The sequence below is a fragment of the Seriola lalandi genome, unplaced genomic scaffold (assembly GCF_002814215.2).
Source record: "Seriola lalandi dorsalis isolate HSWRI2012SDOR001 ecotype SW California unplaced genomic scaffold, Sedor1 jcf7180002054570, whole genome shotgun sequence".
In the NCBI taxonomy this organism is placed as follows: domain Eukaryota; kingdom Metazoa; phylum Chordata; class Actinopteri; order Carangiformes; family Carangidae; genus Seriola; species Seriola lalandi.
In genome coordinates this window covers 4,408,819-4,435,352 of record NW_019525123.1, presented here as the reverse complement: position 1 = coordinate 4,435,352, position 26,534 = coordinate 4,408,819, and the positions used below count along the sequence as shown (strand labels likewise).

At 38.7% G+C, this 26,534-nt stretch overlaps 1 protein-coding gene across 1 annotated transcript in view; it reads left to right on the top strand.

Annotated features, from left to right (window-relative positions):
- Positions 1-26,534, top strand: part of ctnnd2a (catenin (cadherin-associated protein), delta 2a) — a 280,447-nt gene that overhangs the window by 76,844 nt on the left and 177,069 nt on the right. The window contains exon 3 of the mRNA XM_087176831.1: positions 20,295-20,407. Within this exon, the coding sequence (XP_087032957.1) occupies positions 20,295-20,407 (113 nt within the window). The remainder of the gene's footprint in view (positions 1-20,294; positions 20,408-26,534) is intronic.

The following is a 26,534-nucleotide window of genomic DNA, read 5'->3' as shown; positions in this document are numbered from 1 at the left end:
TCGCCCATACTGATATCCCGGGTGAGTAGAGTGCAGCAGCACATTGGGCCACCACACACCGCCATAGCCCTGCCATGGGTCCAGTCAAGGGTCCAACAAGGCCTGAGGCTGCACCAGCAAAGCTCAGCACTCCATGAAGATGAAATTTTGAAATTATCATTGGACCAACACAATGTCTATGTTGTATCCTGGTTGTTGATTGGTTAGGAAGAACGTCCTCTGTTGGAGTATCTTCCCTTTCCCTTCTTGCATCCCTACATGAGTCACTGTTGAAGTATTTTAATCAGAATTTGATTAATAGATTTTTTCCAACCTGCTCTGATTTATGCATCAAACAGCTGCAACATTGAAACCACTTGCCTAATATTGTGTAGGTCTCCCTCACCCGTCCAAAACAGCTGATCCATCGAAGCATTGACTCCACACGATGTCTGAAGGTATCCTCTAGTTTCTGGCACCAAGATGTAAGCCATAGATCTTTTAAGTCCTTTAAGTTTCGTGGTGGGATCTCCACTTGTTCTTCCAACATATCCCACAGATGCTCAATCAGATTGTGATCTGGGGAATGTGGAGGCCAAGTCACACCTCTACCTCTTTGTCGTGTCTCTTAAACCCTTGCTGAACAATTTCAGTGTGGCAGGGAGCATTATCCTGCTGAAGGAGGCCACTCCCATCAGGGAATATAGGGCACGTGTTATGAATGCCAGGACCCAAGGTTTCCCAGCAGAATATTGCCTTCTTCTGCCATTCTTCCCTGGAAGCATCCTTGTGTATCTTCTTCCCATGTGTTCAACCGATTGAATACAGCAGTTATTTTTTTACCAGACTATATCTCACATTCTTATGCACAATGACTTATTAAAGTTTAAACAAAACATCATACTCTTTACCTGTTTCTCCCTGGACCTTCTTTTACTTTCCACTGACAGAGAGACTAACTGAAAATTGTTGTACAAAGAAATAGTCCAAAGTGTTGGATAAATGCTCTTGTGTTCAGACACCTGTTCTTCATTGCCAGCATTAACTTGACAGGTGCAATTGTAACAAGATCAACAATGTTCAATGCACTTCACTTTCAGTGGTTTGTTAATGTTTTGGCTGATCGTTGTAAATATTGTTCATCTAAAATTCATGCCAATAAAGCATACTGAATTTAATTGAATTGAATTGAGAGAGAGAGAGTGAGAGTATATTGCAATACATTCCTTGTAGGTGCACTCTTGTTTGTGTGTTCATCTCACCATTGCTTAGTGTTGCATGTATATTATGTTATTTGTTTGAATAGAGCGAAATGCTTTCCTTGTGGTACTGCACCAGTTTGTCTTTGTGTTTATCAGTGTGCCTATGCATAAACAACAGATGCCATTTTTTAAGTGTATCGTCTCATCCACCTTGATCATAGTGTATACATCAAAAGAGGAGAAAATATGTCAAAATAACCAGAAATTCGAGTCCTACCAACTGGAATTACTGCATACCTCTAACCCTTAAACTGTCTTGGGGAAGTTTAGCTAAAAGTGGTTTACTCATTGCCCACACTGTGATTGTACTTGTTAAAGGAGTTGAGTGCTCCTGATTAGAACATGTTGTACGTCAACACATCTCTGTATAGAGATGGGACAACACTTCGATGCTTTCAGCACTAGGTGTGTTAAAAGATGTGAAAAACAAAAACACATATGTCTGCTTTCAGCCAGGTCTAACGAGCTGTGATCCTGCCCTATCATTTTTTATTGAAAATATTCCGCCCCTGCGGGGCCCACTGCCTAGCAATACAAAGTCATACAAAGGGCATCAGACCCATTGTGAATTGGAGGTAAATTACATAGGGCTCACATGTTGATTATATAAAAGACAATATTGGTAAAATAATCTCACTTGACTAAAATCTGAGGCTCTTTTCCCATTGTTACACACTCTGTGCATTAGTTACTTTTGGTCTAATTGACCAGTCAGGTGGTAAATTCAGTTCAGTATAAATCTGCAATGTGCTATAGCCTCAGAGATGACCATGATGAAGTGGTGTCCAGAAACAGCAATGCACAGAAAAACCGCTGAATTGACTGCTTCCTTACATTTGTGCTTTCCTAGCAGTCTTAGCAGGATCAGCACCATGGACAGCGGTTGTGACAAATTTTTGAAGTTTAATGATCCACCCTAGCTCTGTAGGGAAGCAAAACAGAGCTGTACGCTGTAGCCTAAACTTTGGCAAAAGCACTATAAAATTCTTTCTGCAGATTTTGTGAAATTGTAAAGATGCAGTCTATAGTTGTCAGACATAGACCTTTGTGCATGAGAAGCTTAAGAGTTATGTTTCAATGATATATTTAGTGTCACCTGTAGTTTAATCTACTGTATGAGTAAGCATTAATTAATGTACTAATTCATTAATTAATCAGTTAATCATCAATTTTAATGTTATTTTAATATCAAAGCACTTGGTGAGAATAGGCACCAACATGCTCATACATACTTGCGAGTTGTTCATAACTGTGTGGAGTGGTAGCAGACTATGGAGAGGGATTTCACTTATTGCTATTTTAGCAACATTACGGCTGAAACTTGCAATGCAGATGGAACACAAGTCTATTTACATGCATGATGATTTAGATGCATGTAAATATTACTGTGTTTTAAAAATCCTGGGTAAACTCATGTCCTGATTAATATAATCCTTTATAGGTGATAGAATCTTATAGCTGTGATACCCAGAATTGTGGTGCTTACAACTTATACATTATTTAATATTCTTAGCAATTAATACGTTATTATTGAATATATCTAGAGGGGAACTTGTGATTGTGATGTGTCTAAACACCTCATTGTGTGTATAAATCGCAATCAAGCCTTTTCTTACAGAGATTACAGTATCATCATCAAAAGTAGGAATCAAATAGTAGTATCCTTTTTCTCCCACCCACAACCTACTCAGGGAATCACAAGGCCTCAAACATGTCTGTCAGTGCCAAGCTAGTACTAACAACAATAAATCTCTTGATATATTTAATTTGTTTGATTTAGAGATGTGTGAAGGCAGGGGCAGCCAGTCACAGATTTATGAGTGCCTGCTCACGTGGTGGCAATGGCAATGTGTTCAGTGCTGTGTCCCAGCAGAAAAATAACACCTCTCATAGCAGTGAATCATCACACCTTCCGATTCACTGAAAACAAGCAGTTAATCTAATTCCCTCTTCAGTTTTGTAAAACTTTGAAATTTCATGGTAATACTGACATTGTGACTGTACCAGGCAAACACTGTGAAGATATTCTGGATAACTTATACAGTGTATTTAATTCCGAGATATGTTCACATTTACAACAAGAATGACAATGGTGGAAATTCTAATGCTTTTTAAAAAAAAAAAAAAAAAGAGGTGAATAGTCAACACAGTTGCCTTGTTCTCTGGATTATTTGAGGAAAAACAAAAACAACCCTAAACAAAAACAAATAGTGCCTCAGGAGGATTACATCTTGATATAAGTGATATTTTTGTCGACACAGAAGCAACTGCTGCTACCTCTAAATGAAAATGAGTACTTGACATTTTACTATGATCATCAGTAGCACTCACAGTCATCATGCTATCTACATGACTGGGGAGGTTAGGACGAAGCAGCGAGGGTTCAGAAGGACCAAAACAGCCCAGTTTTGCATCTGGTTACTGTGTATCTCTTACACACAGACAAGTTAATATACACTGGATGTCTCTGTTTGCATGTGGGATTGTATCATTGTCAATTCATTTCACATTAAATAGGCCACACACTTCCGCTTTGTTGGAATTATGAATGATTTATTTTAACGGTGTGAATGAACTCAAAAGAAAGGAGCTGGCAGAGAAGCTTTTTAAGCCCTTTACCCATCATAGAAAACTGTGCCGAAGGGCCTGTCTGTGATTTTATCATTGTCATGCTTGTCGCTGTGGTTTAGGCTTAGGGACTTACATACTGTATCTGTCATGCACACACACAAGCACATGCTTAAATGCTCACATGTACCTGCATTCAAACATACTGTACATAAGCTCATACACACGCGTGCACATTGCAGACACGCAGACCATTTATACAGAGTGAGGAACCTGTGCAGAGACACTCACACACGTATTACATGGACACAGACACAAATGCACTTGAAGCCACTACCCACTCCTCAGTACCCAGTGACCCATCCCCCCCCTCTCCTTTTCAAAGCCAATAACACTACAGTGATGGAGGATAAATCCACTGTTCTATTAGGAGAGCTTGCACTCTTTCACTGTATGAACGCCTTTAGTCTTCATCACTACCTCTAAGTGGACAGTGTAGAAAGACATAAGGCCAACATGTTTCTTTGTTCCCTATATGTGCTGATAAAATGTTTATCTTTGGCAGCAGCCACCTGTTTTTTTTTTTCATGTCTTCAAATCCATTAAATAGAAAAGTGGTCGACTGTTGTCTTTTACTTAGAGAGAAGTGAATGTATAAGCCTCCAAGTTTATGGGTGCAGTTGCACGCTTTCTTAATTTCATCATTCCAGCTGAATCCCCCCCCCCTTTAAACTATCTTCATGTGAACACATGCTTGTGTGAGTCGGTGTATTGTTGGAGCAAGCGTCTGTGTCTGTATATGTTGACCTGGGTCTGTGTGAGCATGCAAAGGTTTGTGTGTCCTCACATGAGCTAATCTATCAAAACAAGTGTTTGTGATTGCCAGTGGATGGATGACCTTTGGGGTCTCTCTGGATTCCCCTGTCACATCATGTGTAGGAGATAGAGGGCAGGAGCAGAAAGAGCTGACAAAGAAGGCAGAGAAGCACTTGCGAGGTGAATAAGTGCGTTTTTTTTTTTATTTGTTGTTCATGCTATGGTTTTGCTGAGCATGTTTGTTTGTTTCTCAGTATCCCCTGCTTCATATTCATGCAGTTGCACAGTTTCAGCTGGCAGCTACCCAGTACAGCAACAGTTTACTGCTATACACTGAGCTGCTCCCCTGGAGCCAACAGAGAGTGAGTGCCCTGCTCAAGAGCAAACTGCCAGTATGTGTTGAGAGAAGGGGGAGTGTTTCCACAATCACTTTACTTGCCCAGAATCTTCTAGCTGGTCTGAGCAATTCAAAATTGCAGCTTTCTGGTTACAAGCCATTTCTATAATCTGTAGGCCACTATCACCCTCAACTGAGTGACTCAACTGTGCTTCTTGAATCTCAAATGGAGTATATGAATTTTATGCACTAAAACATTTCATGTATGTCCTTATATGTATGTACATATATATATATATATATTAAATAATTATAATTATAATTACACACTTACAGTAACTAATTTACCATATTTTTTTTTCAAATGTTCCAACGAGCATGTGCTTTAACAATAATCAAATACAAATGAACAGGTCTTTCTGGGTGCCTATTTAAAATGCATGCCAAAATGTGCAGTACATTAGCTCAACAAGACATCAATTGAAGCCAGATGTTTGTCTTTCTGTCACTATACACAGCACAGTGGATTCATCAGTGGATTTGGAGAACAATTTAACATTATAACATTGATACTTTGACAGACAAAGTGATGCTGCCAACTGAGCAAAACAAAGTTTATAGATACCTTGCAAACCCCTGGTAAAATGAGGGTACGCTTGAGCATGCACGCACCCACACACACAGCACGCATGCACACACACAAAGAGCTGCAATGGCATTTAGGCAGTGACATTTTCCAAGTGACATTTTGTCTGTGGCCAAACCCATCGTCACTGAGTGTGAATCCAATCATGCTATCGTCTACACTGTCATGGAGCCAACAACCAACCCTTAAACATGCATATGACCTTACACACAAGTGCATGTGAACACACACACACACACACACACACACACACACACACACACACACAAAAATGTTTTAAACATAATTGGACCAGATGCTCTATCTAGAAGTCATAGACTTTGATATTCTAAACAGGACTGAGCCATAATCATTGTTTTCTAGCCACTAAGCTGTCTTGACCATGACCCTTGTCAACCATCCTCTCCAACCATTTTATAGCTGGCCATTTAAAAGGATTTTTACTATATACACCCCCTACACATAATTAAAGTCACTATATGTAAGAATGTGAAGCAACTTACATGTAATAATCGCTTTTTCATTTTCAACAGCCTGTTGACTGATTAATGATGTAAGGGACCTCCAGGAAAATCTAAAGGATGTGATGTTTATGCCTTCCTTTGCTCCCCTACAATCCACACAAGCAGAAAAAACTACATAAAAAAGTTTTATCTTGTGCCTGTCTAGAACTCAGATGATGTTGACCCAAGTTTAGGGTCAACATCAGCTGATAATGATATCACACTTTATATATCCTTTTTCAACATAAAGTTAGTCAAACTATTGTCTTGCATGGCCAGACTTGTTTTCACACTTCGCTTTAGGGCTCTGCCAGTGCTGGAGAGTCAATATAGTCTAAAATGTAGATTATAGTCAAACTTTAATATCAGTGTCAGTTTAGTTACACTACTATCAAAATGATGCTAGTCGACTGGCCATAAGCACTGCCGGGTCAAATTCTGGTGGGCTGTGGCATTCGTGGGCTGGTGGGCCATCAAAAAATCCATGAAGTTTTTATTGACCCCATCAGTCTCTTCACCAGCATGAGTGCCTGTCATTCAGGGTGCGCATGAGAGCTTGCTGTATGCTTTTTCCAGTGGATAAGTCTTGTGTCTGCAGTCCCAATCCAATTCAAAACTCCACTGATGGCAACATCAGGGTAGCATGCTTTCCCAGTCAGACTATCACGTCCCTGTTTTGCTCAAGATACTCGCTCATACCTTCATACATGCTGACAGGATGCTGACTGCAGTTCACTCAATAGCCACCGGTGTCATTAACAACAAGGATTTTCTGAGTGTTGCATATAGAACCTTTAAATTCTGTTGAACACATTTCAATGACATTGAAATTATTTTAAAAGATTTCCTGCTAAGATGTGAAGATGAGATTGTTGCAGATAATGCAGATGACTCACTGTAATGAGGCTGACTGACGGACATCATCTTAAACAAAGAACTGATTTAAAGATCTGTGTTTTAAAGCTGTAGACCTCATTGAATTAAATGCCACTATGACCTAATGGCTAATATCACTTTTACCAACTAAAGACAATTAATTAATTCACTCCACAATTAAAGTAATAATTGAAAAAAAGGAAAAGATTAGAAGAAAGCCGCCTAGATTGGATCAATAGTAGCTCATACATTTAACATTTTTCATTTATTATCTGTGGAATTACAATTGCAACAATTATCAAATAATGTCTGGATGAGGTAGTGTTTGCAAACTCCTTTTTAAAGTTTGTTTTTAATATGAATGGAGACCAACTGATTACCTGGTCTAAGATTTGTTTAGGCTTTGGAGTTCTAAATAAACTTATTGAGTAAGAACAGCCACATATTCAAACCCATTCAGCTTTCACATTCACTGGTTAAGCTATCATTCTGTAAGAACTCATCAGAGTTTACTGTCTCCTCCATGTGACAGGGATATTTTTTTTTTTGTCCTGACTTTCTTGTCTTTTCTTGTCCTGAGCTGGCTAAAGAAAAACTTGGTGATAAAAAAGAAAAAAAAGTAATAATAATCATGGGGAAAACAAACAAACAAACAAAAAACATTGATTTTCTGATGTATAATACATCAGGCTGTCAGATTGTGAGGCTAAACAACAAGAAATTGAAAATGCTTTGTGCTTCTCTCACTGTTGACATTTATTCACTCTACCAATAAATGTTGTCTCAATAAATGTCACAGATATGAAAGAAGTGGTTTCTTTATTTTTTTTTTAAATCAGTGTATATTACCATATAATCAATCCTGACTCCAGCAGAGCAGACTCTTCATAATAAAAACTGTTCCATAAATGCCAGGCATGTAACAAAATGCTGCTATATAATCCAACTTAATTGTAAATAGACAATATTATTTGTTAGTTTTATTGTGCTGTAGTTTTGGCACCAAATGATGTTCACTGCTTTGTTCCATCACTATGCCATGTTGCATATTTGTGCATTTGTTAATGCCAAATGAAAGTTCATATACAGGGTTTCATCAAGGGACTAGAATATTATGTTTGTCTGTGTCAGCTTGCCTATATGTTTATTATTGAATTGGCCATTAAACAGGGAGTAAGAGAGAAGAAGGATGAGAGTATTTATAGTGAGGACTGTGTAGTGAATAGCCCTCAGTATATAATGCACACTAATTAGACAATTCATCACAAGTTAAATACAGTAGAACTTTAACACACTATTAATAGAGAGTTAGAGATTAGTTTACAGACCACATATGAAAACTAAATAGTTTGTTACTCTAAACAGTTCATCACAAAGGAGTTAATCAATGTTGCCCTTCACCAACAGATTCACACACATTCAATCAAACATGCACCAGTGAACACACAAAGAGACATTCAGGAGATTGGCAAAATAGCCCTAAATAAATGCTTTCACCCACATGACTTTTCATGGAAAAAATTAGAAGGATGCTTCTGCTCCTGAGTTTTGACAATGACCATTTGCATTTGTGAGTTTTCAAAACAGCACAAGAAAAGTAGCAGACTTTCAAAAAGCCAGAGCTTAATCATAGTTTTCTATCCTCTAAGCTGTCTTGACCTTGACACTTGGAATTTTTAGAAAGCATTTCTGAGGGAACAACAGGTGCTGTCAACTAAGAATAAAAAAAAATAAAAAAAATAAAATAATGTTGCAAATGAGACGGTTTTGCAAAGCTAACTGTATAACTGTTAAGAGCAGGCAGAGGTATTCAACCCATTGTCCAAAACTCCATGTCACAAAACTGAAACTTGATCAAAGAACTCTAGGTCAAACACTCACAGCGAAACACGAGGGGAATGGCTGAAACACTCACACGGAAGACGATCTGGTGAGAGAGTCAAGGAGAGGAGAGTACTTATACATAGGAGAACAAAGGGGCACAGGTGGAACTGGTTGGGTAATTACCTCACGTGAGGCACGGCAGGTAATCATAGAGACAGACAGACAACACCTAGGAGCAGGAGCTGGATGTGACACATATGTAGTAAAGCCCTAACCAACTTATATTAAATCTGACATTATATACTACACAAATTGTGTGTTGGTGTGTGTAACACAAGCAGGGACATATGCAAACACTGCCACTCGTTTAACATGCCTTGGTTTGACAATCATGGAATTTGAACATGGCTAAAACAAGGATATACTTACCAAAATAAGGTACAAGAAAATTTATACTTTTGGTATTTATATAAAGAGAAAATAAAAAAGCTCTTTGTCTTTGTCTTTGACTTTTCTTTTTCAGTATTCCCTTTCCTTTTGTTCTGATCTTATGTAATTTTGACAGACCAAAGCTATGCTAATATATGGCCATAATTAGGACAGATATAGCTGTGTTATGTCTTTGTGTGTGTGTGCCTGCATGTATGTTTAACCCACCGGGTCCTCCAATCCATACAAGCATGTCAGTCATTTGTTCCTACCCTCTTTTACGACCAATAGGAGTGTCTCCTGAAAAAGCACCCTTACGGCGGCATGCATGCCGGGCCTTGGTTGTCAAGGTTACCATAAAAAACACGCGACTGTACCGAGAGCGGCCTACCAAACCTTGCCTTGTTTACTATAATAACAGTAATGGCTTGGTTAGGTTTAAAATTTAAAAAACCATTAAAACTACTTGGTTAGGGTTAGGAAAAGATCATGATTTGGGTTAAAATAAGTACTTCCTCAACATCAGATGATCTGTGTTGTCATTGTTACAATAATAACAACGAACAGCCATGGACAATAGAAACAATATAAACTACTGGCTTCACATGGGAGTCCAACACCGATGTGTCCTATTCCTGTGTTTTGTTGGCCCATCCGTCCACCCCAACCTCCTCCTAACGTGGACTTTGTTGCTCTTTATACTACGTCACCGCACTTTTCCCTTTGCTCCTGCCATAATTACTACGGCCACCTACCGAACAACAAAACCTAACAATGGGTCATGGTAATTGCTGAACAAACAACCTGTCTGCTCATTTTTCACAGGACAGTCTTGTTTAACCAGCTATTTTCAGGCTGCTCAGGGTTTTTTATTTGCAGCGCATGAGCCCAAACTAACAAACACACACCACTTGTGTACACACACACACACACACACACACACACACACACACACACACACACACAATGAAACAGAAGGAGACATACTGGAACAAGAAGGAGAGAGTGCGACAGTGACAGAGTGAGCAAGAGAGTGAAATTGGAGAATGAGAGATGATTTCATTTTGCCCACTGAGCTCTTAAATAATTTAACGAGGGAAAGATCTGTATTGCTGTTTGTGCGTTGAATATTTATAATGCATATAAAACTGTTATGGGCAGGCTGTTGGCAGTCATATGTCTCAGGTTTGTGTGTTTTTTAAAAGGAACATTAGAACCCAAAATTCAAACACATAAAGCTGTTGCTCCTGGTCATCACTAGTGATTTACAAGTACAATACCAGGACCAGGGTTTGGAGATTTTACTTATAAATGTAAAGCAAATATTTCCAGTGTTCTTCATTTAGTGACAAACCATAAACCCAGAACCAGCCTCATCCATAGCTTATTTTCAGTGTGTGGGTCTTTGATTTGTCCGTCTTTGAAGCGTTTTTTCTGAATTCCTCTTTGCCTGGACCAAAGATATTTTAATCCTGGGCTCATATTTATCAGACAACACAGAATCACTCTGAGGACTCACACTGAATGTTTGAGGGGAACTAAAAATACTCTAGAGCATAACATGTCAGGTGGTAGCCTAATGAAGAGTTTTTATCATCATTTTATGACACTTAACATTAAATTAATAATGCAAACACAAAGTCCTTATTCTGACAACAAAACTACTTCTGAAATTTGTACGGAGAATGTGAATATGTATTTTAGCAGTGCTGTTGAAAAACACTTTATTTCTTTGTATTGCTGCCATTTTTACTATCCTTTTGGGTACTGTATGTCACTTTATCCATAAGGTTAACTTATTGTAAATGAAGCAGCTTTAGTGATTGTGTCTTAATATCATTCAGTCTTGCCTCACCATTCCCTGTCTTTTTGAGACATTTGCTCAGACGCCATCTTGGACAATACCAACCACCCTCTTCACAACATTCTGGCAGGACAGCGAAGCAGCTACAGGTGCAGCAAACATCTCATCTTAATGCACTGCAGAACAGAGAGCTTCAGGAGATCCTTTGTTCCCACTGCCATCAGGCTATACAACACCTCAGCCAATGGAAGTGGACTAATCTAATTATTATTGTTTATTTATTATTATTATTATTATTATTAATATTATTATTATCAATGAGCTAATGGACACATGAATTTCCCCTATAGGGGATAAATAAAGTAGCAATCTATCTATCTATCTATCTATCTTCCCAATGAACTCAACTGTTAAAATAAAGTAAGTAATAAGATGGCAATTTAGTCTTGGAGTGTAGTTTCTCTTACATCCTGTTTCTTGAATTTACAAAAGTCATCAAGGACATGATCCCAAGAGAAAAGCATTCACGGAGCATTGATGTACTGAATGTTGATCTTAGTGATTCAATTCTTATACTTTTCTTTAAATTATGATATTTTATCAGATATTCCACTTTTACCTTTAGTCATGAAAACGTTTCCTTTGAACTGAGTTCACAGGAGGCATTACTGACATTATTATGATACAGAATTCAAGTTTTTATTTGTGTTATTTCTCTGCTGCATCTGTGAGTCCTCCAAACAGTTTAAATGAAACTGTGAGGGCAGTGTCGTAGTGGGTGTTTGACCCGTAGTTGTTGATTGATTAGTAGAATTTATTGCTGTGAGGTCAATGACATCATTGGATTCATTGCTTGTTTTCCAGTAGAGCAGTTTTAACTATTTTGTGTTTTCTCCTTTTGTGTTATGTTGTTGTTGCTTTTTTTGTTATTATTATTATTATTATTTATATCATTATTAATATTATTATTGGTGGTAATAATAGTTGTAGCATCGTAGGTATTTTTCATGCGGGTGTAATTTTTGTTTATGAGGCATAAATCCTTCAAGGGAAGTCCTTACTGTTATTATCAATACTAATGTTCTGTCCATTTCATTAAAGTTGTACCCATAATCACATTAGAGAACACCCCTCAGGTACCGCTGCTAATGTAAATTACATTTTGTTAGACACAGGCTGATACAGAAAGTGCCAGTCATCACTGTGATAAGAAGGACTTGTATACTGAGTCTTCAACAATAATGAATCCTGTCTTACTGAAAAAGATAGGTGTTAATAAGAAAAGAATGCACAATGAAGCCAGACTTAGCTGTATTATAATTCTTTGTCTAGTATTGCCAGATGGCTAGAGCACCTGTGTACACACCTACACACAGATGCACACACTTTCCATATATTCCTAGAATTGATATTAACCAGCTATGTACATAGTCTAAACTCAGATATCATCTTGACAGATAACTTCTGTTTATTACAACTTCATATTATTTGAGAAAACAACAACAATCTACTCAAACGGTCTGCTGTAAATATACATCTTTATTTTGAATGTCGTCTTGGTTGACATACTATAGTCTACCTGCTGTAGTTGCAACAACTCCTCCAACCTGTCATTTTGACCCTTCACTCTGATACAAACTGTTGGTGTGTCTCCTGAAATAGTGCCCCCTACTTGGTTAGGTTTAGGCAAAATACTCCTTGGTTAGGTTCAGGCAAGAAACAACTTCTTTAAGTTTAGAGGATCTTTGTTGACATGGTGACAGTGATAAACATACATTAAAGGTTGTGGAACATTCATGGTTAAAAGAAACATTGGCCATTGGTTTCAATTGGGAAAAAGAACGGTCTCCCATGTCAAAATCCCGTTCTTTGTGGACTCATACATCCACCCCAACCTGCTTCTGATGTGGACTTTGTCATCATGATTACTGCAGACACAGAGGTAAAGGTTGTTGCCCTGTCTGACTTTGTTTTAATGGTTTTGCTGTTTTCAAAGATCTCAGCAATTATTTAGGTGAGTACAGTATTATCATAACCACTGGAAATAAAGAAATAAATACAGGGAAATGTGATCCAAGTGGCAATGAATGGGAATTACGCTAAAAGCAAAATGTAATCTGAGTGATTTCACACAAAAAAATTGTCCTCTCTCAAAAGTCTACTAGGTGGTATTGTTTCTCTGAAAGATAAGTACAAGAACATGCCCCTTGTTTGGTAAAAGTAAACCCCAGTGTTCAGACTCAGACATACAATACATACATTGTTTGAAAAAAAAGTAATTAACATGCTCAGGCCAAAAGTCATTCTTTCTTTTCTTTCTCTATCTCTTTTTCTTATTCTCTCTTTCTTGCAAACACACGCACATGCAGAGGCAGCAGATCAGGTATCCCTCCCTCAGCCATCATGTCATGTGACTTTCATCAACAGAGACATCAAAGTTTCCTCTGTCTTTCTTTCCTGCTTTCTCCCTTGGCTCTCTCTTTTATTTCCTCCGGTGCTTGTTCCCTTCCATTCTCTCCTGACTCGTGGTTGACTTTTCAAACTCATTGAAATGACAGACAAGACAAGCAAAGGAGGAAGAAAGAGGGGCAAAAATGAATCTCAGCTAAATTTGAACCATACCTTCACTACATGAACCGTAGCTGTGATTTTAGAAAGGGAGAGCTGGAGGTGATTGCTACTTTGTGGGGAAATTTAATATGCATGGGTGTGACGGAGGAGAGGAGAGTGACCTTTTTACCAGCTCCCATTCACACTTCCCTTTCCCACTCCTTCATTCCACTTATCTCATCTCAGTTTTTTTTTCATTCCTCTTAGCTGATTGAGGAAGGGGAGAGAAAGAATGAAAGAGTGAGAGAGAGTTACTTCTCAACTAGAAGGTCATAGCGCTATTTGATAGCCTTTTGTCTTCCATCCAAAAACAGCACTGTTAATAGCTGCCCATAGGCCACTTTATAATGATCGGGCCTTATCTCTAGAAGCACACGGACAGTCACGCACAGACAGCACACACTGTCTTTATGGTGATAAGCGGGACCATTTAGCTTAAACAGAAAAAGACCTACACTGATGTTAGTTCTTATACTAACGGTGGTGAAACAAAATGTGGCTATGGCTGCTACTTATCCTATTTAAAGCTCTGATGCATGGGCCAGGGCTATGGTATCCTGCATTCTGTCCCAGTAAACACAATTTAATGAAAATAGATTGTATTTATCAAGATGTGAATTTCATATGTAAAAACAAAACAAACAAACACCAAAAATCAGATAGCACTTTAGGCTGAATCCTGGAATCTACCTGGTCTTGATTTCATTTTTCTTCTCTGTATTCTGGTTATGTTTTTATTCTAAAGGAAGCAGGCTCAGTGGGTTTGCTACTGGATAATGTGATGCTCTCTGGATTCCAGTAGGAGAATTTTCTTTTCTCTTGCCCTCCTCCACAGGGAGATTGGATATCAACCCTGTATTCGGCATCTGGAGCAAGGTTGCATGCCTTGCTGAAGGACCAAAGCAGAGGGATTTTATGTGAACATATACACATGTATACACAAGTGCAAGTGCATATCTGTAGGTACTCTAAGTCTGCATGTACAAGAAGTCCATATATACAAAGCACTTAATACAGTATGTGCACATGGGATTGACACTATATTGTTTATACTGTATTATTTTCTCCATTTTTTCTCCAGTTTAAATTTTCAGCTGTGTGTTGGAAGTATCACAGAAAGGAAGAGCTGAAAGTGCACAAAGCTGTCTAATTAGTATTAACTTCCCACTGAAACGTTCTTGAAAATAAAATGGGAAATTAATGCTGTGGTTACACTGAAAAGAAGGAGAGTCAAGTACATTTTGCTCACTACGAAGGAGACTGGTCACTTCCCTCCAGGTTTTAGTAGAAAGTTATCTCTATCTGATGTTGACTTTGACACCCACAGAGCACTGCAAAACACTGTCAAACCAAAGCATTGGAAAATAACTCAAAAATAAAATGTTTCAAAAACTGGTGCTCACCATATGTTACTGAATGATCAAACTGTTGGTAGTGTTGTTTTCTGTCATGAATCAGTGTCAGCATTCCACACTGACTACACTATATTTAGACTTAAAAAACTTTTCATTCTACAAGCACCTGTGACCAGCCCCCAGCCCCCAGCCTTTTCTTTTTGCAGAAGAGACTCAAAATACATACAGTCACCTCTGTGAGAGTGGTGCAGGTATGTGAAAGGGCAGGGACTGTGTGTGGGAGGAGTCAGGACCTAATTTATAATGCTGAGGGGTGGATGGAGTTCTGCAGTTGCCATAGAGACCTTTGTGGCTGAATGCGACTGCTGCTTTCTGTCTCCTATTCCTTCCTGAGAAGGAGCTGGTGACACACACGCACCATAGCACATGCACATCATAGTGGAATCCTACACCTCGTGCATTTTTATAGAAACACACAGAGGAAGCACAAAGAGCACCAGCCGAGACTCACAACTCATCAGTTTTTGGATCTACTGGACTGTGGTCCATGCATGTATCAAGGTAAAATATACTACTGTATACAAGACAATTTATGTGTTATTAGCTTACAAATGTAGGAATCACCAGAACAGGTGGGGATTTCTTAAAACACACGCGCAGAATGGTGAGAATAGCTGCTATGACAAATCCTATCCTTTGATTTGAATGTTGAAGAGATCAGATTGTTAAGTTTACGTGGTGATCCTAGCTGTACAGGACAGCTCGGGCGTCTTCCTTAAAGGTATTGCAGGAAAAAAAGATAATGCTTGTCAACCAAGTTTAATTCTCTGTGACTAATCTTAAAGATGCTTGCTAACGTTTTTAGCAGCTGTGTGGTACAGATACACCTTTCTATTTTTGCCTCTTTTAATCTGTCAAATAATTCACACTTCTTGGTTGTGCAGTTCATTTTGGCATGCCAAGTTTAATTACTTGTATGTGCTTCTTTTTTTCATTCTAGATTTATTTGTTTTTTTTCATTCTTTTGCAGAAAACACTCATCTTACTCACAATGTTGAGGAAATATTTCCTTAAATTGCCAGAACATTGTAATTTGCTTTGCATCCATTGGCAGGTTTTATGTTGGTGTCACTTTGAATTTTTTGTGCTGTTTTATTTCTCTAAAAATATAATTCAACAAAAATGTGCTCCAAAATGTTACAGAGATTTTGTGATGTTAAATTCCTGGTATATTTTTTTTTATCTCTTAAGTATAGTAATCATGACTGTTACAAATTTCATTTTAAGTGTTGCTGACTGTTCTGTCAGCTTTGTGCTGTTCACAGTACAGTAGTGTACATTGATAGTTATAATAATATACAAAGAAAGAGGTGTGGTTTTTCTTTTCCACTGTCACCAAGTGTTTCTTCATGGTGGGATTTGTTAGGTTTCTGTAATCAATATTATAAAGAGTATGGTCTAAACTTGCTCTATATGAAAAGTGCCTTGAGATAACTTCTGTTGTGATTTGGCATTATATAAATAAAAACTGACCTGACTTAACTAAATTAGTTTTGATAGCTTCAAATACGCTCTTCTACTGTCTTTTAGTTTCAGCTAATCAAAATGAACAGCGGCATGTAATTGGACAAGTTAGTTGAACTCACGTGTGTGGTGAATGCTGGTACTAACCCTCAGCCAATTTGTGACAATTTGTATCTTTGTCAGTAGCAGTTCATTTTCAGAGGCATCACGTATTGTTACATGGCAACAACATGGCACTTCCTTAGGCATAGAGATTGAATGAAAAAAAGGGTGTGACAAAGGCTTATGCATAATTAACAAATTTTACCTCAAAATAGACCTGGCCTAACATCTGTTTTGGCAGTCAGACGTTTACCATTTTTACCTTAGAAGGCATTTAATAGTCTTTACTGTTGAGGCATTATACATCATCAATTAGCCTAATGGGTGCATGAATTGGCATTTTCACACCTTGAGGATTTAAAACAGTTGCAGCTGTGGCAAACAAGGTGACAAAGCAGTCTGCAGTGGGAACTGAGCTGGGCTTTGAAATGAGGATCCTTGCTGTAAAACAAAGCTGTAATTTAAAATTATGGGTCCAGAGGGTTTAAAAGACCCTTTTCAAATTTCCCACTGTCACCTCGCTTTCAAATCATTCGGGTGGCTGAACCAGCTAGTTTGTTGTTCACATGTATGAGATTTATCTTGTTGCATATAGTGAGCGGAAAGTCGAGAAAGGAGTTACTGACAGAAGGCAGATCAATGAATGCAGGAAAAAGTTTGAGTGAATGAAGAGAACATTGAAAGAGAAGGAAAAATGTAGAATCATGTCTGTAATGACAACAATTTCTATGTTAACTTACAGCATATCAGCATACCATGCGGCATATGGTAATGCATCACAGATAAAGGAATTTCCAACAGTGAGATCAATTCTACTAGTACTACATATGTATGTGTTGGCGTGTTTGTGTGTTTGTGTGTATGTGTGTGTGAGTGTGTGTGTGAGAGGGAGAGAGAGAGAGACAGAGAGAGGGATATGAAGAGGAAAGAGGGAGAAAGCAAGGACATAAATGTGTATATCAGAGAGAGACAGGACGAGAGGGAAAGAGTGTGCATAGTTATGTGTAAATGGTAGCTGTAGGTATGTGTGAAAAAGGGGAGATGCATTGCATTGTGCTCTGTAGTGTTTGGGGAGGAGAGGGGATTGAGGTTGGAGACTTGAGATAGACTGGGGATCAACTCATTCAGAGCTTCAAATGGCTTTGAGAAAACCAATCAAACCAGCATACACTCTGTACATCTCGCTTGCACACTCTTTCTTGGTCTGGCATACACATGCACTCAGTTGTACACACGATGCACAAAATCTTCAGTGGGGTGGAATTCAGTGTACTATTGATCTGCTTCCATGTGGTAACATGCACACATTCATGCACATACTTACACACTGTGATTTCTGGTTTGAAATCTCATCTGTCAGGCTCATAGTGAGATGACTGATATGTAACTGTCAGTAAGCCACTTAAATAGCTAATGCATCAACACACACACACACACACACACACACACACACACACACACACACACACAAATAGGGATGGGTTCAGGGGAGTGCATTCAGGGGTAGTGAGAGTGACAGGCACACACTCACACCTCCCCCAGAATTACCATCTATGCAGCCTTAAAGCAAGTGACTCACAGTTAAACCCATGCCAACACTCACTGTGTTGGCATGGGTTTAACTTGCCAGACTCCAGCCATGCACAAAAGGCTGTGTGTAGACTGGTAGCAGCAAAGAATTTATTAATTTTCTTAAGTACAAGGGTCTACATTGGGGTATTCCAAGTCCAATTTGAATAATAATATGTTCATGAGTTTTAGTGCTTATCGCATGACTGTACAGCAGTTTATACCACCATAAGACTGGATTTTACAACTCTGAAAAGACACCTCTCTGTCCATAATTTCAGCGTTAACAGTAGAATTATACAATTTGCATTGCAGAGTAATTTCAGCATTTAAGCCTTTCTTGGAGCCCTCTGTGTCAGGATCTCCGCTGTACCACACAGTGGTCTCAAATTTCTGTTAAATCTATGTATAGGTTAAGTTTTTATCATCTCTGTGTGAGATCCGCTGTAAGTTTGAGAAGTTTGAGACAAAATATTGTTAAAGGTGAAGTACAGCTCCTTTCAGGAATAGCTCAGTACACGGTTGTGTGCCTAGTGGGCGAGAGAGAAAGAGAGCGCATGAGAGAGAGATAGAGAGAGATACGGGGAGAAAGAGAGCAGTGATGCTGGTGACTGGAGCAGAGAGTTAACTAGTTAGTTAGTAATCAGTGTAGTATATGAGCACAACCAATCCAAGCTGCAAAGAATGCTCCAGTGACACTTAAAGCAACCTCTAGACTTTAACAGTAGCATGGGCACATAGGCCATGTTGGCCGTAGGGTGTACAATTGTTTTCAAGGCATCACAGCCAGAGGCAGGAGCAACAATGGCCATGGCAGTCATGGCCACTGTGAAATTCCTACCCTGCTCTCCAGACATGTTTTAACTATCTAAAAACCTCTGCTATGGAAGCAGATCTATGAAAACTTAATCAGTGACAATTCCTGGATCAGGCCTTATTCTCTGCCCACCCCTGCTGGTTGTGCTAGGGTGACAGGTGAAAGAGCAGAAAGTATCAAGATGGTTAGTGGAGGAAACATCAGAGAGCCACATGGTTCATGGTAAGAACCAGACTCAGGATTATTTTGAGGAGTGAGGAGTTTGTTGTTCACCAAAATTGATGACTAGAAGACATATTACAATGGTAAGTGTAGTTATGTAATTATTGCAAAACTCTTGCTCTCTTTACTGACAAGGTTTCGGGTTTATTTTGCCATCTCCCATCCCAGCAAAGTTGACAGGATTGGTTCTTGAGGTATGTGACGTATGAAGCTGTTTTTATGACACTGTCATTGGTTCACTGAAATTCAAGGTGGAAATACGGACCTATGGCGTTGACTGCTTATATCACCCATGATATGTCTTGTATTATATTAAAAAACACCATGAAGACATGTTAACTAGTTTAAAAACTTGATTTCCATTGGAAATGGTCTTAAAATGGGAACATGTCATTTTTGAACAAATCAGCTCATTTGGGAATCAAGAATACATTTCAGGAAGGAATTTCACAAATATCTTTGTTTTTCAAAAACATCTTTGTTAGACAGTTTGTAACCCAGTTTCAGGAGGAGTGCTTCAAGTCCTCCACACAGACTCCTGCACCAACACAGCGGATGGGATTTTAGGTCTTTAATGCTTTCAACCAGTCTCACTCTGTCTAACACCTTTCTTTCCTGTCAGTCACATTCATGTTAATGATGACACTTTATTTTAACTGTCACACAGCTGTCTTTCAGCCCTAAACTGTTTCCCTGACCTGCAGCTGACAATGCTTCACTTCCTACATAACAAGCTGGCTGCAGTCCCAGAGTAATTTGTTGTTCACATTGAAATACTGTCCCAATACTGTTGGGTGGTTTTAAAAGGTTAATGTCATACATTTAAAAAGGATATTATGGTTTTAAGATTTTTAATACCCCCATCATTCCCTCATTAATGACCAGTCAGTTAGTCATAGTTGTTTGATTTTTGATATCTCTGAAGTAAAGTTACACACCTTAACATCAGTTCCAAACTTTCATATGAGCCTCCTAGCAGAACGCCAGCTCTTTCTCTTTCTCCCTCTCTCCCTCTGTCTCAGACGCACTTTGTTTTACTTTATCTTGTCAGGAGCTTCAGTTTGAACGCCTGACCAGGGAACTTGAGGCTGAGCGTCAGATTGTTGCCACCCAGCTGGAGAGATGCAAACTGGGATCAGAGGCAGGCAGCATGAGCAGCATCAGGTAACATGCAAACCCTATTTCTCTTTCTCTCTCTCTCTCTCTCTCTCTCTCTCTTTCTCTCTCTCTCTCTCTCCCTCTCTATTTGTGTAAACTTAGAGCATGATGGAAGAGGTTCTGTGTCCTTCATGACACTAACACTCACTGCACCATTATACACTTTCACCCTACACACGCACGTACGAACACAAACACTATGGCATACACACCCAGTGTGTTTTCTCTTCAGATCCGTGGAGTGATGTTAGTGGAAAAGAACAATGTTCCCCCTGCTGTGGAGTGCATTTATCAGCAGGATGGATTGGGACAACACTGAGGTTCCAGACAAAAACACACACCCAGATAAATGCACACACACAAACACACACACACACACACACACACACACACACACACACACACACACACACAAAACTACAAACATTGATGGTGCTACATGGTTTAACACACATACTATACAGAGAGATGCATGACACAACAACATTATGAGTATGATGACACACTTCACAAATACACAAATGTGCACTTTCTCATGCTGCACTGATACACACATGCCATGACATTTGTTGAGGGCTTGATATCACAAATACAGTGACACAACCATTGGCGGCATTTGTAAGAGTGTGACAATGCACGCCTCCACCCACACATATACTGTACATGGTCACAAAATGTCCTCATAGAGACTTTGCTTTGCAAGAGAAACCTAGGTCAAGCCATATCACACTTCCTGGACCCCCTTTTCTCATATTACAGCATTAATTAGCATATTAGCCACAGCCCTGAAATCCTTCAAAATAATTCAATATGTTCCCCAATTATTAAGTCTGACCTTTCTGCAGGTAAAACTATTTTCAGATGATGGAAAGAGAGCCCTTAACAGAAATAGGGAGTAAAGATGAAGGAGAGACGTCTGTGACTAGCATGCAAATTTTAAATTTTATGCTAACAGCTCAAACCTTGAACTTAATATCTTCCCCTGTCCTGTTACTAAATGATTGTTCCCTCACATTTTCTTTCATAGAGTGCATTTACATGCACACTTATACACTTTTTGGAGTATCCTGGTTATGTTTTGCACATGTAAACAGCTTATACCAGTTTAGTCTATATATATATAAACTAAATACTTTGCCTCCTTTGAATAAAAATCCAGAGTAAAAGTAAAATTTGGTTAAAAGTTGGCCGAAAGTATTTACACTGTAAAATTTTTTTTTTTTTGTGTGTGTGTGTGTGTGTGTGTGTGTGTGTGTGTGCATGACTATATTTGCGTTTATGTGTATGTTTTTGTGTTTGCATGGATTTTTCTGTCATGTCAGGTTCATATAAATTCAGCATCCCTCTAATTCCCTCGGGCAGCTGCATTGACTGTGGTATGTTTTTGTTGTTAATAATCCTTGGGCAAATTCCACTACAAGACACAGATATGCTAACAAATAACACAGAATATCTGAATAAATTAACTGTCTTTTATCTTTCACTTACTTATAGAAAGAACTCATCTTGTTTTGCAGAAAAATACATGAGACCCATACATTAAACGTTTCCTATTGTCACCTTAATCATACTTGCCATAGTCAGCCATATGTAATTATTTGATTTTTTAAGTGCCCTATTGAGAGTTTCCATTTATGATGGTGTCTGCTATTTCAGATACCTAGACAGGCTATTTAAAAATGGCTTAAATACCAATAAGACTATTTAATTCTTATCACCCACTGTGTTTTAAGTTAATACATGTAGCTTAAGATAGATTTGTTCTTAGTTGGGTTTTTTTAGCTCTAGAAAACCAAGCACTTAATCTAAGATGATTTTAGACAAGCCAGTCAATATTTTTGTATGAGACAGGTAAGAAAGCAAAGAACCAAGAGTCATCCGTATAGATTGGTTGGATATTTTTTTTCAGCTAGTTTTCACTCTCAGACGAACTTGATCTCCCAACATATAGCCTGTAACTTTCAAATATATATTTGTGTATATTTACTTTACTGGAAAGTTCATCAGAATTCTCCATTTGCTATTTCCTGCAACACTTAAGTGAGAATATCTGCTTGTGCATGTATCTGTGCCAGCAATAGTGTGTCTGCTGTCAAGTCTACTGTCTCACAGTTGCATCATCTTATGATTATCACATCAGATAGAGAGGATTGGCTTAGCTAAGCGTTTGTCTGCTGACAGCTCACTATATGGCACCGAGTCCACATCCATCCTTGTGTGTGCTCAGATTTGTCAATGCATGTCAACTGAAATGTGTGATGTGCATGTGTCTTTCTTTTCGTACACACACGTGACAACTCACCTTTGAGTATACCTTCTTATTTTTATTTTATCCATTTTGATTGACATAATCTTTTATGTAGATTCTACCTTGTGCTTCTTTTCTTTTCTTTTTTTTTTTGATCCAAGCCTAAGTATAGATGTTACAGTCTGCAATATAACTGTGAATGATCAGAGAGAGTCTGATGCTATTCAAAGAGACAGCGCTAACCTTTCCCATGGTCTCCAACATCACCACTCATTTTCTTCTCCTTCATCAGGGTGTCAGTGACAGGCAGCAGCTAAATATAGAGTGTAGTGGCTGGCTTTGAGTGAAAAGGTGTTATAATAGAGCACAGGGTAGAAATGAAGGAAAGCACATGACATAGTTGGATTTGAGGGAAAAAAAGAGAGTCAAGTAGACAAATAATAGGAGTCTTATATATTCTATGTAGCATTTTTGTCATTTCCTGAAAAACATACTCTTACCTTATCCTTCTAAAGTTATGCTTCTCCTTTCATGCCAATCTATATTCTCACAGACACGGTTTCCTGTGGGTGTAAAGCTGCAGCCACCATGTTAAGTCAGCAGTTGGGCCATTACTATGTTATAAGCCTGTCAGTGTGAGAGTGAACTTAAGCACACATGCTACCTGGTACCCTGAATTTTTCCATTTTTGTCTGTGTGTTATTACTCCAAATGTGTGCAATTTTGTGTCCCCTCTGTTTGTGGGTTTGTATTGCACATGCTTGGAGTGAATGCTGTGTTTGTGTTTGCCTGTCTGTGTGTGTTCTTGGCAGCCGCTGCGAGCCTGCATGTCCTTAGTTGAGTTCCGCTAGATAAAGCAATTCAGGCATCTCCATGGACTCCTCCTCAGAGCTGAGGACCCTAAAAAATGCCTGACTGTGGTGCAGAAACCCAGGGCATTACTGACTAACATCTGTTCACACTGTGAACTGTTGGCATGCGACACAACACTTTACAAGAAAGGAAACACACACACACATACACACACACACACACACACACACACACACACACACTCACCCACGTGCAAAGACGTATACTCCAAACGTCATGCCAAGGTCAATTTATCATTTTTCTAACATTAGTGGTAAGTGGCAGCCAGTGGGAAACGTTTGCTCCTGCTGTCTTTTCTGCGTGACTGGCTGTGCAGCTCAAGCTTTCAGTGCTGCTCTAAAGGGCTATACCACTGAATTTATGGTTGATGCATTTCAATTTGTTTAATCTATTTTCACCATTACGAAGATGCCAAAACAACGTGAGTAATAGAACCCGAAATCACATGAAGATGAGAATAGGATATGACACTGTGTTTCCTGCAAGTGAAGATAATTTCAGCGACGAGCTGAGTATGTAGAGGAAGTGATTTCAATACAATAATTCATTTTGACGTGTCATTTACCTGTGATGTAGTATGCTGTAGATGGATTAAGAGTCAGTCAAGACCGGGAGAAGTGAACATATGGAGATAACCTAAGTTGTTGAGCAGATTTTAAATTGCATAGAAGCAAAGGTAAAATTTTAAACAAGCTTTAATGTCAACAGTGGCAATTATTGTTATGCTTAAAGATGTTCAATTTTTAGGGTCAGAAAGCAGTTGAACTGGTAACAAATGGGTTATAACATAATATAATGTAGATATATTCAGCTATAAGATTATTTTAAGTGTTTATCAATTTACAGTATTGGTCAACAATTATAACTTTCGCTGTGAAGACAGAATTTACATGATTAATATATGTGTTTCACTCTCCACTTATGGGTTTCCACAGTAGGAGTTGGAATTGTTAACAACAGTGAAATAAATCATTAATAAAACTAAGGTGCAACTCTCAATGCACACACTATTGCACAATTTATCCACTGTTGCAGAACTTTTAGTTATTTTTTGGGGCGAGTTTGCCTTTATTATTACAGCAACAGTGGAAGAGAGAGAGAGAGACAGGAAAGTTAGGGGGGAGTAAAAGAGAATGATATGCAGCAAAGGGTCTGGGCTGACTTGGATACTGCAGTAAGGACTGAGTCTTAATTGTATGTGCTCTACCAGGTGAGTTAGAAGGGCACCCCAGAACTTGAGTCTTACCAGTGTTTTTGTAGCTCTCTCATTTAAAAGGCAGATAAATTACAGTTTCTGGGCAGATTCAGATCATTAGTTCCCCCGGCCTTCGTCTGCCTTGCAGTAACCTTGTTGGGTATTCGGAGACACATTATTAGTGCATTAAACTGTTTGGAAAATAAATAGCTAGCCACTAAGCTAATCGTTACTTGGGGCAGAATATTATCAAGGCCATATATGAGATGCCACATAAGCTCATGGATTTACTGGCTAAATTTAATTATGCTGTTGTCATATTCCGTTGGCTACAAGCAAACATAGTACCAGCTTGATGTCATGTGGCACATGTTATCAAGTATATATGCATTATGATGCGATAGATGATCAATTGTAGATATTACAGCAATCAGTTATACTTAGAACAAATAATGCACATTAAGAGAGAGACAGAGTATAGTTGTGTCATGTCATCAATTAAAAAGGTCATATCACAGCACATCGGAGTCTATTATAATTTGCCAATTATTTTAAAGTAGAAAGGTCACGTCAGATAAGAAGAATCCAATCCAAGGTGGGCAGCCCCTCAGCTGGTATGCAGATGACATGGGAAGTTGAGTGAAACAAATGTGACCTCTCAGTGGGTGTTTTGTTGTTCATAATGGAATTACTAGCATTTAGTGGAGAGAGATGTATCATTCTGGGGGTATGGGAAAGTAAAGAGTGTGTGTGTATGTGTGTGCTTTGTTTACCGACAGGTCGGCTAATACCTGCTAATGAGAGAGAGAGAGAGAGAGACAGAGAAAGAGGGAGATGGCTAATAAATAGCTTTCATTACCCTGTGGCAGCCACAGAATAGGTTCATTGATTTATTATCTTTCATTTTCTTTCCTGTTCTCTTGCTCTTTGTCTTTTGCTTGTTCTCATTTGTTTTCCTCTCGCATTTGTCATTCTCTTGCTTTACACATCTTTCTCTCTATCCTCTCCAGTTTTCATCCTTATGTTTTACAGATATTATTTTACTGTTTTATCACTGTGCTAATAAACTGAATTGACTCTCCATGTAGTCACTTCACTTGAGTGAAGAGAATTAGTTTGGCCTTATCATTTATGTATCCTGCTGTCATGTATTAATGATGTTCAGGAGTTGAAGCAAGTGGATTATGTCTATTTTTTAAACAGACAGATCGCTGCTTCAGATGTCACAGATTTTTTTCCTGCCATTGTTGATAGTTTATGTGTGTAACTAAGAATCACAAGGCAGAGAGAGGAGACAGAGTGACAACAAGGTGTTTTATATGGGCAAATGCATGTTATGTTTATTGTGAGAGTGACAAGGATACAATAACAGAGAAAGAAATTAGCTCTCAGAAACTCAGATCCCTGATCAATAAACTTTTGCAGCACACGTATAGATAAACACATGTGCACACAATATTTGAATTGCTTTTATTGAGTTGTTTGCATGCTCCGCTGTATATATGGGTTTGTGTGTGTGTGAAACAGTGTGAGGGAGAGCAAGAGGGGGGGTGAGTGAGGTGTAAAGTTTGTGCCCTGAGGCAGTAACAGCTTTCTGATTGTGTTGTTCGGACTTACACATCTGCCCAAAAACCCCTTGGGTAGGTCAGAGAAAGGTAAAGCTTGAGTATCCAAGAGAGAGCAGGAGGGAGAAACGGAGAGAGAGAGAGAGAGAGAGAGAGAGAGTGAGTGAGGAAAATGGGGGGAGGGTGGACAAGAGCAGTAAGTCACCACACACAAACGCTTGCCCTGCTGTATGTTGGTGCCCAGTCCCAGAG